Here is a 19,714-nt window from a genome sequence, read left to right on the forward strand (position 1 = left end):
TGATTGGCGAAGCTAAGTTGTGTCAGAGTGATGTCATTTTATGGCTTGCAGATAGGACACTCCTCTGTCAGATTGCACACATTCTATATTTGATAACAAAAGACATATTTCACAGTTACACAGTTGCTTGAAATTACATATACATGGTGTGGCTGAATTTAGCCATGTCTCTGTCCAAATCTGTTGTTTCTAAGAGCTTGCATTCAGAAATGGCACATAATTGACTTTTTAACTGATTTTTCAATTTCTGACATTGACCCAACTTTACATACATGTGCGCAGGGAGTATGGACATTAACTGATGAAGTTTCAGATTTTTAACATGCATACATTTAGAGTAATATCCACTTTTCCGCTGACACCCCCCTGAACATACCACCGGTTCTAAAAACCTCTTAAACTGTGGGCAGAAAAATCACAAGAATTATGGTATCATTTATAAAATTTTCACATGTCCGCTCTATGAATGATCCATCTTTTTAAAGTTATGTTCTGGCTCCAAAGGGGTGTGGTTTCCTCTCAGCACAAGGTAGAAATACTGGTTTATCCAGTTCTGCCAAGCCATCTTCTGTCTCCAGTTTCTCCCCCTCCCAGTTTCTGCCAAGAGTAAGCCACTTTTACGACCCCTGCAATATAAGATTTGCTTGGGTCCTGAAAGGCTCATTGTTCAAGAGGAAGCCATTTATGATCCTCTCAATAAACCCTCTGCCTGGGTGAAGGGAGTTGCATTGTTCACTCTCCTGCAGAGCACAGGTAATTCAATTATCAGATAGATGGTATATTCTTAGTGTGGCCAGCAAAAAGGCAGATAGTCCTGGGAACACAGCTGTGACTCAAGTTTCACTCCTGATGGGGGTAGTTGTCAAGCAAAATCAAGTTCCTTAAGCCAGACTTTCAGCTAACTGTCTTGTTTTTTGTTGCTTTTTAAATTAACTTGCAATTTTACACGTGCAGCTAGAATGCTGATTCTAAGTGCAAAACTATGACATTTCAACAGTTACAAAGGCATGTGACACCAAACATAGGTCACTCATTTAATCTAAACATTTTCGATTTTAGTGTCTTTAAATCCAGTGCAACTTAAACTGCTGACTCCATAGCTCAGCCAGTTTTGTTATAAGCATTGTTCTGGGCTCTTCATTTCCCAGATTTTGTAGGCACACAAAACTCCATTCTGCCAAATGTCTGCTGGTGTTCAGTGAATATTTTGCACATATTGTAATGTTTGAAAATAGGCATTTTGAGCCTGCCTTCAGAGAAACACAGGGTGGTTTTAAAACGCCGGCTTTTGGATAGTGGTGAGTACTGGTACTGCACCCATTTTTGGGATTTAACAAATGAATTCCCCACAATTCTAAGTTGCATTTGGCAATCAGCATTGCCATTCCCAATGGTTTCAGACTACTGTGCGGGTAGTCCAATGGTGGTTTTAAAGAGCTTTGAAGCTAACCGGCGCTACTGTTTTTCCTTTGGCAACCCATTTCCCTCATGGCAACCCGGCCTTTCATTCTCGCACTGGTGGGTGGCAAGTGAGGCAACCATTTCAGTGTGCGCACAAACTGCGCAGCTTTCCTGGATTTCGGCGCACATGTGGGTTTTCCGCCATCTTGAATTTAATTTTCTAAGCCCACAGCACCAAATGTTGTAGCATGATAGCTTAAACGTGGGTCAGGACACCCAACAGCACGCAAGCTTCTCATCACCCATTGGAAAGCATAAACTCCCCCGCCCCCGTCAGCACAAAAGCACTTTTAGACAAAATGTGAAGAATGGAAACATCAGCCCTTATGCCCACAACCCCACAAGAGCTCAGAAATGTAGAAAATTAACAGAACCATACATCTAGAGAAAGGAAAGGTGAATGAGGGAAACACCAGCAACATGGGAAGGCATGGGCCAATGAAGGAAGTACACGCTAACAATATGAACACTAAAATTCAGCAGCTCCTTACCACAAAAAAGACAGCTCGCTTGCCAGCGCCACATGGAAGCAACTCAGTTTGGGGGAGGAGGGGTTAGTTGCTGGGGAAAACAGTTTACGAGACTGTAGAGCCGGAGCATGGCGAGATCAACTGTAAGGGAGGGTGGACAGTGGGGATTTCAGAAAGGTCAAGGTGCAAAAATTGAACGACTCCACCAATCCCGAGCTAGAAATGTGAATTTAACTTCTTTTCTCATAACCATGCTTGCACCAGTTTTTGATTCCAACCGACTGTTATTCTGTCTAACAAATGCTAATAAAAAGATGTTACAAAAAAAAAACATTCAACTACTATTATATTAAATAAATATATACAATGTTCATAAATTGTGCTTTGTATACAATCATTAATAAATCCGATCCAGAGTCTAATCTCGTCACATTTGCCACTGGTCTATACCTTTCCAGTTACCATTAGGTATTGTTGGTGTTTCAATACAATTACCAGAAAGGTAATTTCCTAATTCAATAATTCATACATAATGATTAGCACTTATGTTCCACCAGTATGCCATGCACTGGTTTCAATCTTCTAAGCCCTACATGTTTCAGTCCCTCGGTTCATTACTGGATTTCTTCAGGGAAAAACAACATGACAGTGTTCTTCCATACAAAACATGTGGAGTGTCATGCAATTCAAACTTCAGTAATCTTATTTGATGAGTCCCAAATCTCGCTCTTACTACAGTAAGTTCCACGAGGATATGCTACCGTAACATTAATATAACTATGTATTCTCTGACCTATTAATTGCATTTTGTTACCTGTTACCAGCTAGAAGGGGCAACAGCAGGAGACTGGGAAGATGAGATTAGAGGAATTAGGGTTGTCACCAGCCTTCCGAGGGAAGGTCAAAGGGTGGAGTGCAATAGGGAGAGGTGGAGAACTGGTATTAAGGGAAAAAGTATTTTTTAAATTCTCAAATTTAAAAATGATTGATTTAGAAAGACCGTTCAGCGACTGCTCCGAGAAGTCTTTCTAAATCAAATAGTCATGCCACTGACGCACATTTGTGGGCGCTGGGTTCAGAATTCAAGATATCGGCATTTTGAAGACCACACAAAATCAGCCAAAATAAATGAGTATTTTTTGTGTTCGACCATCAAGTTGCCAAAATATCACATAGAAGCATAAAATGTTGATGCAATTATTCATTATTTTAAGCAATTCTATTTTTGGTTGCCTTTTTTTAGTTTGCTGTTATCATTTATTTATACGCTATTAACTGTAGCGTGTATTGATAATGGTCCAGAGTCCCACACATGTTTTCTGCAATAGCATGTGCACAAACCACATGAAGAAAACTCCCTAATTGTGTGGGTGCGCTGCTTCACAATAGTGAATTGCCATGGGCACTTTGCAGTGTGCTGGCAGATTCACTGTTGTAAAGCAGTGTGATGGCAGAATGTGGGTTGGGGAGTGATAGGGGAGTGAACAGCTGTAGGAGGATGTCCAATGCTCCCATGGATCATGTCAGGTTCTTAGTAGCATTGCTTTACATGAGCATTTTCATTTATTTTGATCTAGGCCCACATGTGTACTGGGGAAGACCTCAAGGTCTCAATCCAAGTGTTATGTTATATAATGTTAACAGCACTTTTAAAGCACAACGGTCACCCAGGGGCATCTTGGCGCTATACCCTAAGTAGTGCACAGTCAGACTGACAGAACCGGAAAAACTAGAATAAAAAGGTTTTCAGAGCACGGCAAAGGGAAGGATGAACCTCTGTAGCATGGAGGTGCAATGGAAGAGAATTCCATGCCTGTGTGCTGCCATTGAAAAAGCTTGACCACCGATATGGGAGAACTTTATCCTTGGGATTTGGATAGTCAAGGAAGATTGTGAGTGAAGTGCTCTACGGGCAATATAATTACATTTCACACAATGCACAGAGACTTAAACAGCACACGCTTCTCGACAGGAAGCCAGTGACACTGGGGAACAATAGGAGTCATGTGGGAGCCAAAAGGGGGATGCAGCACTGCTCTGGCTGCCATATTCTGCAACAGCTTGAGTCAGTGAAGTAAGTTAGCCGGTAAAGCAAGATAAAGCGTGTTACAATAGTCGATTCCACTTATCACTAAGGAGGAGACCACCAAAGCGTGGAATTTAGTAGCAATGTAGGAAAGGAATTTACGAAGGGTCCTTAGCTTGAAATGTCCCTTTTAACAAGAAGATGCAACGTGCTCAGACATAGATTGTGAGGCCGGGATCTTAAAGCATAAATCTTTAACTGAGGAAGCCGGCAGAGGAAAGGGGCCCAGGGTATCGGGCCAGAAGTCAGGGGTCCAGAAAGCTGAAGGGTGAGCAGAACCATCAACCAATACCTCAGTCTTCTCTTCGTTCAACTTCAGCCAATTCCTGTCCATCCATACACCCACCACCTCCAAGCAACCCCTAAACCGAACTGCCGTATCAGGCTGTGACAGATCAAGTCGCAGAATAATCTGTGTGTCGTCGGCATAGGAGTAGCAGGGAAACCCTGGGAATGGTTGATGCCAAGAAGAGGCTGGATATAAATCTTGAACAGGATAGGGGACAGAGCGGAGCCCTGTGGAACCCTGCATAGCAGAGGCACTGGTTTAGAGTGGAAAGGTGGCAGGTAGACGCATGTGCGTGTCCCGCCAAAATGGAAGTCAACCAGGCAAGGGCCTGACCAGATAAACCAGCAGCTGAGAGACAGGAGACCAGGGTGAGATGGTCCACAGTGTCAAACATGGCTGCTAGTTCATATACAATCATAGCTCCCATCCCGCTCTGGTCTACTAAGCCAGTCAAATCATCAACTACTGATACTAGGACAGATTTTGCGCCTTGGCCTGGGCAGAAACCTGATTGAAAAGAATCAAAGAAAAAAGACGATTCAATAAAAGAACTCAAAAGAGGAGAAATCAAAGATTCAAGTAAGAACCGGGAGCAATGAAATGGGACAAAAATGAGAAAGAACTGTGGGGAGAGGGTTTTTTTAAAAGGGGAATTACCAAAGCATGTTTTAGGTCGTTAGGAATGATTCCTAACAAAGCTGAATCATTGACTGCCCTGTCCAGCCACAGGGCAATCTCTCCTGACACATATTTCAAAATAGAAAGCGGGATTGGGTCAAGAGGTAATGGCAGACAGCATGTGTTTAGCAGTGAAGGTTGGAAAACTAGACCAATCAGCACTAGGTCTGATCTCGTTAAGAGAAGTAGCAGATGAAGTAGAGTGAAAGCAGGTCGTAGCAATTTTGTTCAGAATAACAATAATCTTATCTTCAATGATTGGACTTCCTCAAATAGAGCTTTGGGTTGAAAAATAGCACACTCAACTTTTTCATTGAAGAACAGTTGTTTTGCAGACAGTATAGCTTTTTGGTACGTAAAAGTGGCAAGGCCAAAGAGGGCTTTATCAGCTAGTTGATAGCCAGTTCTCACTTTCCTCTCTGTCTGCGCAAAAGCTTAGGAGCTTTGATATGATATGATATTTTATTTGTATCACGCTCATACACAAGTCTTTCAGAGTGCGACAAGGCAAGAAAGGGAACAAGGGAGGACGAAACAACGATCTTATTAGGCCCAGTGACATTGAGAACGTGCAAGTGCAGGGGAGAGGGAAGTGGGAAAGTGCAAGGGAGAGGGGAGGAGTGGAAAGTGATGAGCAAGGGATAAAACAGATAACAGCCGGTAGTGCAGCCAGCAAGGTGGCAAGTGTAAGGTTAAAGTGAAGACAAGGGGTATCTGATAAGTGCAGGCAAGGGGACTTTAGGGTTACAGATACAGACCCAGGTCTAGGGGTTGCCAGCTGGCAGTGCGGGTGTGTGCTAGGGTGGGCCGGGACCTGGGCCCAAAAATCATAGGGTGACCAGGTACCCGGTACCGAAGCAGACAAATCAGCAGGGGAGAGGAAGGGCGAAGGAAGAGGCAAAGAGGAAGGCCTTGAGGTGCTTCCGGAACCAAAGATGGTTCTCCTCAAGTTTCAGAGAGGCAGGGAGGCTGTTCCAGAGGGAGGCCCCAGCCGATGAAAGAGATCTACCCCCAACTCGTTGCTTGGAGAAGCGACTGACCCTGAGGGAGTTGGAGGTGGGGGAGCGAAGAGCTCTAGTAGGAAGGTATTTACTGAGGGAGAGTTTAAGGTATTTTGGACACAGGCCCCAGAAAGCCCTGTGGACAATGCAAAGGGTCTTGAATTTAATCCTTGCAGACACTGGGAGCCAGTGAAGAGATTTCAGTGGTGGAGAGATACGATCCCAGGGCTTGAGGCCAAGGACACGTCTTGTAGTCCTGTTCTGGATGAGTTGCAAAGGGCGGAGAGTAGAAGCAGGGAGATTTAGAAAGAGTCTGATGCAGAAGTCCAGCCTTTAGAGAACCAGAGCTCTAGAGACAGTGAGCTTCTGGGGGAAGGAGATGAAAGCAAGAATACCTCTGAGGAGGTGCAATTGGTAGTTTGACTTCTTAGAGACGTCAGAGATGTGAGGAGAAAAGGAGAGTGTGGAGTCAAAGATGACCCAGAGGTTCTTAACCTCACAGGTGGGAGCAGGAAGAGGGCCAAGGGAGGCTGGCCAGAGAGTGACAGTAAAGGAGGGTGCAGGTGTGCCGATGAGGAGAATCTCTCTCTTACTGGCATTGAGGCAGAGATCATTGGCGGCACACCATTCCTGGATAGCAGACAGACAATAAGAGATGAGAGAGGGAGAAGAGGTGGCAGAGGGAAGCCTAAAAACGAGCTGAATGTCATCCGCATAGCACTGAAAGTTGGAGCAGAGAGCGGCAATGCGGTGGGCCACAGGTCCCAGTTATTGGTTGAAAAGCCAGGGATAGAGGACAGACCACTGGGGAACACAATAGGCAGAGCGTGAGATATAGAAAAGGAAGGACCCAAGTGGGAGTGTCGAACAGAGAGGAAAGAGGTCAGCTAGGCCAGGGCCTCATCGGTGTTACCCAGGTTATCACAGAGGCGGTTTAGCAGGATGGAATGGTTGACCGTGACAAAGGCAGAAGAGAGATTGAGTAGAATGAGGACAGAAGGGATGTTATAGTCGAGTTTGGAGAGCAGGTCTTCACGGATGTTCAGGAGAGCAGTTTCCGTGCTAGTGGCAGCTCTGAAGCCAGACTGATGGTCATGGAGACAACCAACAGAATCGGTGTGAAGATTAAGGTGGGAGATGGCCAGCTTTTCCAGGAGTTTGCCCAGGAAAGGACTGATAGAGATGGGGGTGATAGTTAGCAGGGCATGATGGGTCAGCTGTGGGTTTCTTGACAAGAGCTTTAAGTTCATCCATATGCCAGGGTTCCGACCAGCGGTTTTTCAGTAAACACCGCTTAGAGGGAGCAAGAGTATCAGCCGCAGAGTTAAATGCATGGGACAAAGTATGGGACAAAGTATGGGACAAAGTAGTCAAAGTAGTCAAAGAGCAATCACTGGCGCCATACAACGATTGACAATCTGAAAACTAAGGTCCTGATGGGGGACAGAATGCCAGCAGCATTTCCAAATAAACTGTCTAGGGACAGATGGGAGATAAACCTGCAAATGTACTGAAAAAGGCACCACCATATGGTCAAACTAAAGTGTGGTCAGCGATCAATGCATGTTTTAGTGTCAACAACGTGCCTGACACTTGACTAAGCATGAGGGCTACATTGGTACCTGTGACCACAACAAGACCTTTGTTCCCCTAGCACATTCACTTTGTGAATTGCAAAAGAATCTTTGCAGCTTGGCACCCACTGATGGTTGCAAGTTAGCATGGAAGTAGCTTGAGAGCAGCAGACCGCTGTACAGTGTGTGGGTAGCAGGCATAAAGGCTGTCATCTTTTAACAGTAGCGCAGTAACGTGTGTTGAGATGTTTGCATTGATATGTGCATCCATTGGAATTATCTTTATGAAAGTAGTTGTTAAAAAAGCCATGTTTTGAGAGATTTGTGAAACTGGAGAATTGTGGGGGCATTCTGAGCAGACACCAGGATTGAGGTCCAGAGAATGGGTGCGTGACAAGAGAAGGATTGTTTGCGTGTCCTCTCTTTGCAGAGTTTAAGCCAGTTGGTTGATTTGCTGTGTGAGGAGTGTGTGTCACCAAAATTATGAAGCTAAGCCGCCAAGCAGACTGGTGTGCTACTCGTGACTGCTTTGTAGATGATACATTCAGTCTTGAACAGTATCCTAGCCTGGAGAGGAAGCCAATATAGTTTGCGTAGAACTTAGTAATTAGTTCAAATTTCTGTGCAACTGTAATAAGACGCACTGTAGCATGGTGGACTGCTTTTAACAGAGCTGAGTGAGCAGCTGGGTGCCCCGCGGGAGGGCATTTCCCCTATTGCAGGCCTGCACTACAGTCTGGAAGTCCTGCGGTGGGATCAAGGGTTTGATTTTGCAAAGGGTGGAGAGTCGGGCCAAGCTGTTTGGGCCTTCTTGGCTAGGTGTTTCTGGAAAGACAGACTGCTGTCAGTGGTGAAGCCTAAGGATTGTGCTGAGTCTAAGAGATGTGAATCAAATCCTTCTAGGCACATATCACTGTGCCATTGCTGGACAAGTCGTTTTTTAACAAGCGGTCCAATGAGGACAAACTCAATCTTGGATGGGTTTCATTTGAGGTAGACAATCAACATCAAGGACTGTATTATGGCTAGGTAATCGCATAGGTGAATGATGTCATGTGCACTATTTACTCTCATGTAGAACTGAGTATCATCCACGTTTCGGTGGACGACTATATTGTGATCTTTGAGGAGAATGCCCATAGGCTCCATCTAAAGGGTAAAACCGATTGGTGAGAGGGAGGAGCCTTCAGGGACTTTGTAGGAGTCCTGGAGTCAGTTAAGGTGCAACAATTTAATCTGTACGACCTGGTGTCTGCCAGAGGAGTAGGAGGTAAACGAATTCAGGACAGTTTTTAGAGAATTCCATCATACTGGCAAGGAAGGAGAGGAGGATGTAGTGGTCGAGTTTGTCGAATGCATCCGAGAGAGCAAGGTGGAGGAGGAGGCATCAGTCAACCTTATCCATGATTTGGAGGTTGTTATCCAACACCTGGATGGTGGCTGTCTCGATGCTACACTTGGGTCAGAAACCTGACTGATAGTCATTTAGTAGGTGGAGTTATTAGATTCTGGTGAGTAATTGTGTAGCAACTACTTTTTCCAAGATTTTGCAAATAAACTGGAGGTTCGTAATGGTCTGTTAGTTGGCCAGGTCATATGGATATAGGGTTGGTTTTTTCAAAAGTGGTTGTTTGAGACCAGTCTTGATGGTGATCAGGAATCACCCTTCTGTGAGAGAGGCATTAATGGTGCTGGGGAGCATGTGAACCATTGGGTCCCATCTATTGCTTAATTATGGAGGCCGGGATGATATTGTCAGAATAAGAAGTATGTTTGAGGGAGGCAATAATTTTTGGGAGATCTGGGGGCGAGAGAGGAGAGAATTCAGTCCAAAGGGGGAGTGTGCATGCCAGTGTGCAGGGGGGCGCTAATGCTGTGAAAGGTTGATTTGATGGTCTCTCAGATTTTGTCTATTATTCAGATGAGAAATGTGTTGATTCTGTTGCATTTTTCCTTGGGGTGAGTGAGGGTTTGGCATAATCTTTACTACTTCAGCAAGAGCGTTGCTCCTGTTAGAGGCTGCTGCAATGGTGGTGGAGTAGTAAGCAGCCTTGGCCTTGGTAATCAGAATCCTACAGTTGGCGCAGAGGGATTTGAGGTTAGTGTGGTCTCCAGGGCCATGTTTTTGCACCACTGTTTCTCTAGGACTCTGTTTGAGCATTTCTTGAAGGCAAGCTTGGGCGTGTACCCAGGGGCAGATGGTTTGGGCTTAGCGAGACTGATTTTTAGGGGGCCATGAGTGTCCATACACTGGTCCAATTATGTTTACTGTAAGGTGCAATGCAATGGTCTGCTTTAAAAAGCATTTAGTTATTTTATAAATGCAGCTGATGGCGATGAAGTGTGGTGTAGAATTTCCTGGGTTCTGCACTGTAAGATCAATTTGATTTTTCATTTTTTTCAATTAATTTGCCAAATAGATACTGTGCCATTTCTTACCTGCAGTGCTAATATTTAAACTCCCAAGCGTCATTCTGTACTTGTCAATTTCTCCAGCAACTTTGAACAAGTTGTACTTGGCATAGTAAAGGTAGTTCTCCATATCCCGAAAATCTATGCGAAGTTCATGGTTTACTGTTAGGAAAAATATATATATGTATATTTATTTTTGTTTTATTTGTGACTATGGTTATACAACCTTTTCACATACAAAATTGCACAATTAGTATCATATTCAAGCAATATCTCATAGGTTAGAACAGACAATGTATTAGTACACAAAAACAACATTAAATGGTTAAAGGTTAGAGCATACAACATTAAATGGTTAAAAAGTTACAAAAATTAAGAAAAGTAGGGTTTCCCCGTTGTGAGCAGAATGTATTTAAAACCCCTGACATCCCCGTCATAGTACAATCATCAACAGCAAAGACATCAGAGTTGCAAATTAAGTCAGTGGGCCTCATTATAAGTTTGCCGGTCCGGTAACTACGGTACCAGTAAGCTCGCTGGTACCGTAGTTACCGGACCGGCAAACCTTGAGGTCTGCCCGTGAGTGCCTGTCAGGTCCAACCTGCCATGCGGAACGGCACCCACGAGCAGACCTACCTGGTAGCGCCGGCACTGTTATTAACGGTGCCAGCGCTACCGGCTTCCCCATTCCCATTGAGCCCTAGAGGGCTCAAATGGGAATGGGGACTAATAAATACCGGCACCCAGCAATGGGCAATTACCGGGTCTGGCGGGCCCGGAATACCCCAGTAATTGCCCATTGCCGGTAAAAAAACGAGTCCGGCGGCAGCCATGCCAGTAATTACAGGAAGGGCTACCGCCATAGTCGTAATGAGGCCCAGTCTGTCCCTGAGCTGATTCCAGATTTGAAAGGCAGCCGCCGTGATCACAAGTGATTTGGCGCCATATATGGCATTCCAAGACTACTCTGAGGTGTAATACCAACATTTCCCACAGCCTTTTTTGTAGAGCTCAACCAGTAGGCAGCAATTGGTGAGAACATGTCTCACAGTTTCAACTTCTATTATATATATTCTGCAAATCCGACCCTCTCTTGGGATCCCCATCCACGCTCCTGTATTGCTAAATACAGGTAAAGGTTTGAGTTGTAAATATACAATAAAATGCATAAGGAGGGAGAATGGTACATGGTTAGGTAGTTGCACAGGCTGTGAATCCCGCCTGATGTGTGTATCTTTCATATGTGTGTTTGGACGCAAGTTTTGTTAGAGACTCCATTCAATCATATTCCATGGTTTTTTTGACCAAGCCGGAAAGATGGAACTCAATGAGGCTAGTTGGGAATTGCAATAATCCAATTGCATGGAGGTGGTTACCAACCATGCGATCCATGTCTAAGAGCCAAGTACTCTGTGAGCGCCTTGTCTGATGTATCATGGCAGCCATCAGCAATTGATAGCTTGTTTCCTCTGAGAACTTAATATTAGCCCAAATTCTACATACCGCCATTTTCCAATGGGCAATTAGGGATGTTAGCCCAAGTTCCAATCTAATCGCCTCAACCAGCATGGCACATGATAGACCAAGAAGCAAGCGCAGTATTTTGACCTCAAGGGGCGTCAGCCATTTGATGGTATTTTTAGGGTACACATCTAAGGCATATCATATGGCTGGGACAACTGCAATCTTGTAGGCTCAGACCATCGCCTCAATTGAGCCTCCACCAATCCTGTTAATGATCTTTCTCAAAACCAACCACTTCTTTTAGGCTTTAGATTTAATACTATTAGATAGAGGTTTGCAAGACCGATCGTTAGAGAGCACAGTGCCTAAGTATTTGTACTCACCTGCCTGCTCCATTCACGAGTTGCCCACCCACCAAAAAAAGGTGTTATTCTTTGGTACCTGCTTTCCAAATATAAGGATATTGGTTTTAGATGGGTTGATTACCAGCCCATTTTCCTTAGCATATTGGTGTAGCCTGGTTAAAGAGCGTTGGAGACTGTTGTGATGTTACTTGCTGGTTGGAGTGTTGGAGTGTTGGATGCCTAACACTCCATTGAGAATGCTTGGTGTAGAATGTATACTTATGTCTAAGATTCACAGATCAGCAGTTGTAAAACAGCAGTTTAAGATTGAGCTGTGCTGAGCTGTGTTGGGGGTCCTTTCCATATTATCTTAAAAATTGAGCTATGTTACTACATGACAATGCATGGCGTCATTAGTAGCTTAACAGAAACCAATCGGGGTTCTGGAGAATAATGCCAAATCAACGGCATGGGTGAGACAATACAGGGGATTAGGACCCTAGGTAGGCGGGTGATTATTTGCATCCCCTTCCAGATATTGTGAAAGTCAGAAACATAGAGGTTATATAACAGAGGAGCTAGTGGGCAACCCTGTTTCAGACCTGTGTTGGTATGAAGGGATTCTGATAATTCTCCCTTCTGTGATAGACAAATTCTTATCTCCATATCAGAATATAACATCTTTAGGAAGGACAATAGTGACAGGCCTATGCCCAAGCCACTTAGCTTCTTCCAAAGCCTGCTACAGGCTAACAGAGTCAAAAGCACCCGTATAGTACACAAAACAGACATGAAGGGGCGACTCCTCAAAATGCAAAATAATCAGATTTCAGGGCATGGATAACCCGCATCGGGTGGTATGTACTATAGTTTTTCGTAAAGCACGTTGTGGAATAATGGAGCAACTCCATCCCTTTACCCCAGGCTATCAACATACCCAGGGGTATACTTGAAAAGATTTTACAAGAGCTGTCCAGCATAGTTAACATACAAAAGTTGGAGGGAAAGTCCTGAGGGCCTGATTTATGGACCGGAACCAGAACTGATTGCCTCCAAGGCCCGGGAATTACGCCAGTCTCACAAATATGGAAAAAGAGTAGAGATAGAAAATCAGCCCAGAGGGAGGGATCTTCCTTAAGGACCAAATTACTCATCCCATCAGGCCCTATGGCCGCTGAAGATTTCAGAGAGTTTATAGTTGCCTCTAGATCTGATTCATTGAGACAAGGCCAGACCCACGTGTCTTTCATGGGATGAGGTTGGACCCTGCCCAGGGTCTCACTATCATCTCAAAAGATAATTTTAACATGGCACACCCCAGACTCCTCTGAAACACCTATGATCTAATTTGCAGCAGAGCCAGCCACCGAGAAACGAATTATATGCCAGAACTTCTTTGTATCATTTGTTAGAATCAATCTGGTTATATAATTCCAGTTTGCACTGGCAGCGCTCCATCAGTGGTTTTCCAGCCATGATTTAAAACGCTTTTTGATGAGTTGGCTTTCCACATTCCGCTCTGTCCAATCTAGACCTGATTGCTTATGAATCACTCTCAGTTCCCTGTTTCGCTCCCTTTTCTTTTTTCGCAATCTCAATGTTAAAGGGCCGCACCCGGGCACTCTTAGGACTAAATCTTAAGAGATATCTGGGGGTGTCGTGACCAAACAATCTCACCAGGCCATCCAACTGCCAGTCATTGATAGCCGATGTCTCGGCTAAGAGTTTCTCTAAATTTGCGACCTTGTGCTTGAATTTCCTAATATTGGCGGTCGTCCAACGACGGCGATTGCCCTTCACATAGACCTCCGGGTTTACCATTAGTATGTCCTTTCTCGCATTACCGACCAAAAACAACATAGAGAGGATAGCATGATCACTTAAATTGGTTGATAATACTTCTCCCACCAGATTACACTACCGCATAGCATTATTTATAAAGATGAAGTCAATCCTACTTGAGTGCGTACCATTAGACCACGTAGGTCTGAACCCTCCCTCCTGTGGTAAAAATGCATGCATGTCAAATTCTAAAAACATTTCACACCAATAACCTCTCTCCCTTGAAGATTTGGGGGCTCTCCCCACCCCTACCTAGGCAAGGCAGTCTGTATTAAAATCGCTGGCTACAATGAATTTACACTTAGGGTTCTAGGCAGACCATTCTCTCAGGCAGTCCTTGATCGATTTCATTAATTTCAAGGTACAGCTGCCATCTGGGGAAATCATACAGTGTGATTAAGAGAGAGGGATGTGTGTTGAACAAAGGGTACAACATCACCCCGAAAAGGAGGTTTGGGTGGCACCATCTACCCGGGAAAAGTGTCAATCCATACACAGCATTTGCCCCCATGCAAAGTCCACCCTTCAGACGACCCACAATGGGGATCTTAGAAAGGCTAAACAGCAGAGTATAACCATCCAAAGCAAACCTGCTTGTCAGCCAAGTCTCCTGCAACATAAATATATTAGCATTCTTTAACCTAGCAGTCCCTTCTGGGTTGACGAGGAAGGAACTGTGTCCACATGTGTTTCAGGAGATCATGTTTGGTTCACCGGATAAGAGAGGTTTAAGTCATTGCAAAGTAGAGGGTATATTTAGGCAAGTGCCCAGCACACAGCCCTCTTGCCTGGGCTGGACCTTTTTAGGGTTGTAGAGCTGGCAACAACTCAGGTGGCTCTTCGGCCTTAGCTCATATACGCCAGCCAACTCTTTATATGGTTGGAATATCGCCAATCAAAGCCCAACCCAGCAAAATCATTACATGTTTGCAGATCCTTTCAGCGGTCTCTGGCAGGGACATGGTTAACAGCACCCAGTTAGTAGTACTGCCTATCCATGGTAGTTCCAGTGATGAAATGTCAGAGAATGTCAGCTTGGATAGCGAAGGAATGAGGCCAAACTGCTGGAAGAGCCATGTCCAATTGAGAAAAGGGCTTGAGTCCGAGGGATTTCTCTCCACTATCTTCAAGAACCTCAGACCCAAAGCATTGCTACCAGACAGTTTGGCTTGCCCTGATGATTCTTTTTGTTGTTGCAGTTGTTCCACATATCGCAGCCAGGGAGGTTGGCTGTTGTTATCACAATTTATGGGGTGAGTCATAGGGGGCCGGCAGATGAAGGTTGTGTTGGCGAGTCTGGACTGTCTGTTCAGTGACTGTCACAGGCATTATTTCTTGCTGCCGGTCTCGACCAGATGGATCTCTCTGTCCAACATGGCTTGTCAATGTTTGGTGCACTCCTTTAACCATATCCAAGCCTCTACCACTACTATTCGGTTTGTTGGATGTGGCTGGCATCAAGGAGGGGATAGTAATGTCTAAGTTTTACCAACATTTCCAGTATTTACCTTAGTGGTAGGATTATGTTGTTTATGAGGCAATCTCTGTGCAGAACAACCCTCCTTACCTTTCCCTTTAGATACTGTGGCCCAACCGTCTAGGGGGCCACGTAACCACGCATATCATGTACATATATATAAAATATATATATGTATACTGAATACTGTACACATAACCAGCAAAATAAGTTTACCAAAATCTGTTAGCTCTCAGCATGAAAGTATGTCAGATTGTAAATGTGGGGGGATATATTGCAACATGTTTAAAGTACCAGTAGTAGTATTAGTTTGTCATTTATATAGCACATGTATCCCGTTAGTATGGCCTCAACGCCCTTGTGGGACCGAAGTCCAAGGTATGGGAAAATTGTCTGAATGATTACAATGCGTGGGTGCATTTGGCCAAGATAGGGATTTAGGGGAGCGGGCCGAGCTCCAGTAAGCTACCCATGAAGGAGTGTGTGCAAGTACAAGAGACTTGTTATGTGTCCAGCAAGACTGAATTTTTTTGTATGTCGTTGCTGCATTCTAATGGCAGATCTGTTGTGCTTTGCATGGTTAGTCTGCTGTATTAAGCCGAAACATTATGGGGCCCATTACAAGTTTGGTGGTATCTGTGATAAATCTACAGAGATACCACCAAATGGAATTACTGATGCTGCCACTCATTCTGGTGGAATTTCCACCGGATTACGAGTGGTGCTAGCTGGTGTAACTTCCCATTTCATGGAGTCCCATTGGACACTATGGGGGATTTTGCTGTTATTGCATGCGTCAGTATTACAGGCACGCATTCTCTGTTGTTTGATCTCCTTTAGATTCTTATTGAAAGCGAAGGACTGCATTTAATATTGTGAATTTCTGATTAAGTAACAAAGCCTAGAGGCTAACAGCATTGTATATCTTGAACGCTCTTATTTCACCCGCGCTGACACACACAGTGAATTATTTAAAGCAGTTGTGTTCATTATCTGGCGGGTTGTAAAACAGCACTGAGACAGCTACTTACGCTGAGAGTTTGAGAAGTGTGCAAAACTTCTTGTACGCTAACTGTGTACCGTGATATATTGCAGTGATCCCACATTATACCAGCAGGGAGTTACTGTAATTGTCTGTGTAACTCTGCAGCACTGCTTCTGGGCTCTACAACTCCAAGGAACCCAAGTGTAACATTTAGTGAAACGTCAGACGGTTCAGCGCCAGCGCTTCACCGCCAAGCCGGTCTACGTCGGTCCACGCCGACCACAGCGTCTTAGGCGACAAGACTAACTTCCAACGACTTTTAGAACTGGATTGGAATTTTACCTCTCTTGAAAGGTAAGCATGGGTTATTTAAATCTTGAGAGGCTGTCTCTTGAACTGCTAAGCCAGCATCGTATGGCTGCAGTGCACAGGGAAGTCTAAAGCGCTATGGATAAAAAAGTGAAAAGAACCAGGCCACATGTCAGCACACAAGAGGATACCCACAGTGTACAGTGTACAGTGTTACAGTAGACCCGAAAATAAACACACCACATAAAAAGAGGAAACATCCACACATAACAGCCTTAAACAATCCCACTAATACAGGAAAAGAGAATAAAGAACTTAAAATCTGTCTACGTAACACAAGATCCATGAACAAACATTGAAGATGACTTGGCTATACTCTACCTAACTGAAACCTGGCTTAATGACTCTAGTGGTCCTACCAACGACAAGGCTGTACCCGAAGGCTAATCCATCCACCATAAGAACAGAGAAACAGGGACTGGCGGAGGCGTAGCTGTGATACTCAGAGACACTATACATGTTCCCAGCTACCATAGATTGTCAAGGATGCAAAGTTTCACACCTGAAACATACGCTGACACCAAACAGCTGTCTTAATATTTTACTTGTCTATAGACCTCCCTCTCTCAAATCAGATGTCAATGATGAAATCATAAAGCAGCTTAATAGTATGAAACGCCCAAATACAGCTACACTAGTACTGGGAGACCTCAACAGATGGAGAGGAAATCCAGAGGATAAGGAAGCAATAGACCTGGAAAGGGCATTAAACAACATTGACTTCTTTGTCAAGAACTCAGAACAGACAATCACTAGTGGCAACCAACTTGACTGTATAATTACCCATAACCTAGTGGTACATATGAGAAAAACGACCCCCTGCATCTGGATAGATCACTTCAAAATATATTTTTTGCTAATCGTAAAAAATGCTGAACTGAGAAACGACAACATGCATAAAAAAATCCAAAACAGGAATTACAAGAAAATAACCACTGCACATTTTGAGGTATGCCTTAAAGCAATTATGGACAAAATAACAATGGAGGATACTTGTGACTACTTAGTAGCGAAGTATAACACTCACTTTCAGAAACTCATTGATAGAGTAGCACCCATTAAGAACAAGTTGGTCAGAAACAATAAAGATCACCAAAAGTGGTTTACCCCAGACTTGCTGAGCTGAAAAAAGAAAAAGAAGGAAAGAGTCTATAAGGCTGAAATCACTATCACAAATCAATAAGGATAACTGGAAGGAAACAGAAAAACATAAAAGAAATTGCATTGAGGAAACTAAAAAGAACTTCTTCAATCATCAAATATCAGAGGCATCAAACTATGTTAGCAAACTCTTTGAAATATTGAAATCCATTGAGAAACTGAAAACACTCACTCCACAAGTCACACCCTCACAGGAAGACTGCAATAAAGTACAGGAGGCTTTCATAAATAAAATTAAGAAAGCAAGAGAAATTATTCAAGGAGCACGAGCTACACTATAGGAGCAACTTAATACACCTGGGATGCAGCCCCTGAGTGATCAAGACACGTTTGTATTCCAACCTACAAGCACAGGTGAGATTTAGAAATTATTAACAATCATGAAACCCACCTTGTGTGCAGAGAATATTGTCCCTTCTAACATAATTCTAGAAAATAAGGAAATCTTTGCACCCCTTTTTACAAGGATGGTGAACTCCTCGTTTCTAGAAGGAAAATTTCCAGAGGTGTTGAAAACTGTCACTATTACACCATTAGTGAAGAAACCAGGACAAGACCCAAAAGACCCAAGCAACCTACGTCCCATAACAAATTGTAATTTTCTTTTGAAAATGTTGGGCAAGGTAGACACAACACAATTTCAAGAATGTATTGAAGATAGACATCTTACATAAACAGATATCGAGCTTCAGAACAGCCCACAGTTCATAAACTGCAATGCTGGACCTACATACTCTCTTGTTGAGCATCACAGACAGAGGAAAAGAGGTCTCCTGTTTTTGCTCGACCTGAGCGCAGCTTTTGATTTGTTAGATCATAAATAGCTCCATTGGGTCTTGGAAAACACAGCAAATTGCTCTTTAGAAGCAGTTAGATGGATCATTTGCTTCATTTCTGGTAGGAAGTCAAAAGTCCACTGGGGGGGACTGTTTCTCTGCAGACAATCTGATCAATTGTGATGTGCTACAGGGCACCTGTCTTTCCCCGCTCCTGTTCAACCTATATCTGTGATGTCCCTGCATAGTGTTTGATAACATCAGAGCCTATTTTACTAACTATACAGACGACACCCAGCTAGTGGTTGAGCTGAGTGGGTGCTACATCAAAGACAGCGCCAAATTGGAAGCCACATACAGATTCATTGAAACATGGATGGTACAAAATTGGATGTGTCTCAACAGAGAAAGACAGAGCTAATGATTTTTAGCTCTAATCAGGCTCAGCTCTAAAGTGGAAGCCCCATACAGAGTCAATAAAACATGGAGGGCACAAAATTGGATGTGTCTCATTGGGAGAAAGACGGAGATAATGATTTTTGCTTCTAATCAAGCTCCAGTTAAACTCAGTCTGGAGTTTAAGTCCTTTACTATCAAGGACGCTATCATCCCTGTTAGTGAGAAAGTAAAAACACTTGGTCCATTCTTAGAAGCCTCCTTGGGAGCAGAGTCACAGATCACATACTTACACAGAAATTACCAGTACTATCTCTGATTACTGAAGGACTTCCAACCCTACTTAAATTAGGAAAATAGTGCTACTATAGCCAGAGCAACAATGCTATCGAGACTGGATTATGGAAATGCGCTGTTGGTGGGTGCAAGCCAGAGATGCCTACTAATTGTCAGGTAATCCAAAACAACACGGTAAGAATAGTAAAGAGTAAAAAATTGAGAGACTATATCATCAAAGACAGAATGGACCTGCACTGGCTCGCCATCAGAGATAGGGTCTCTTTCAAGAATTTGACACTGGTACATAAATGCTTGTTCAGACTGGCCCCAATCTATCTTAAAGAGAGGCTGCCAGTTTCATTTGGAACCCTCCCTCACACAGACCTGACTGCTGCTGACTAACGACCTACAGATTGGGTCTTTAAACAAGCCTGGGAGCGCTATCAACCGCTCAGCTTGCAACTTGAACGCGCTGCCTGACTTCCTGCTTCATCCCTACTACTACTGCGCATGCACGAAGTGCTCAAAGTCGCGTTAAGTCGCCTACAGTTGTGCAGACCGTGCTGCCAGTTTCATTAGGAAATCTCCCTCACACGGACCTGACAGCTGCTGAGTAATGACCTATAGATTGGGTCTTTAAACAAGCCTGG

At 43.9% G+C, this 19,714-nt stretch overlaps 1 protein-coding gene across 1 annotated transcript in view; it reads right to left on the reverse strand.

Moving 5' to 3' along the window:
- LOC138471866 (ficolin-1-like) overlaps nucleotides 1-19,714 on the reverse strand; it is a 396,029-nt gene that overhangs the window by 125,873 nt on the left and 250,442 nt on the right. Inside the window, exon 9 of the mRNA XM_069609725.1 lies at nucleotides 9,999-10,133. Coding sequence (XP_069465826.1) covers nucleotides 9,999-10,133 — 135 coding nt within the window. The remainder of the gene's footprint in view (nucleotides 1-9,998; nucleotides 10,134-19,714) is intronic.

The sequence above is a fragment of the Ambystoma mexicanum genome, chromosome 8, assembly GCF_040938575.1.
Source record: "Ambystoma mexicanum isolate Mex_15411 chromosome 8, UKY_AmexF1_1, whole genome shotgun sequence".
Lineage (NCBI taxonomy): Eukaryota > Metazoa > Chordata > Amphibia > Caudata > Ambystomatidae > Ambystoma > Ambystoma mexicanum.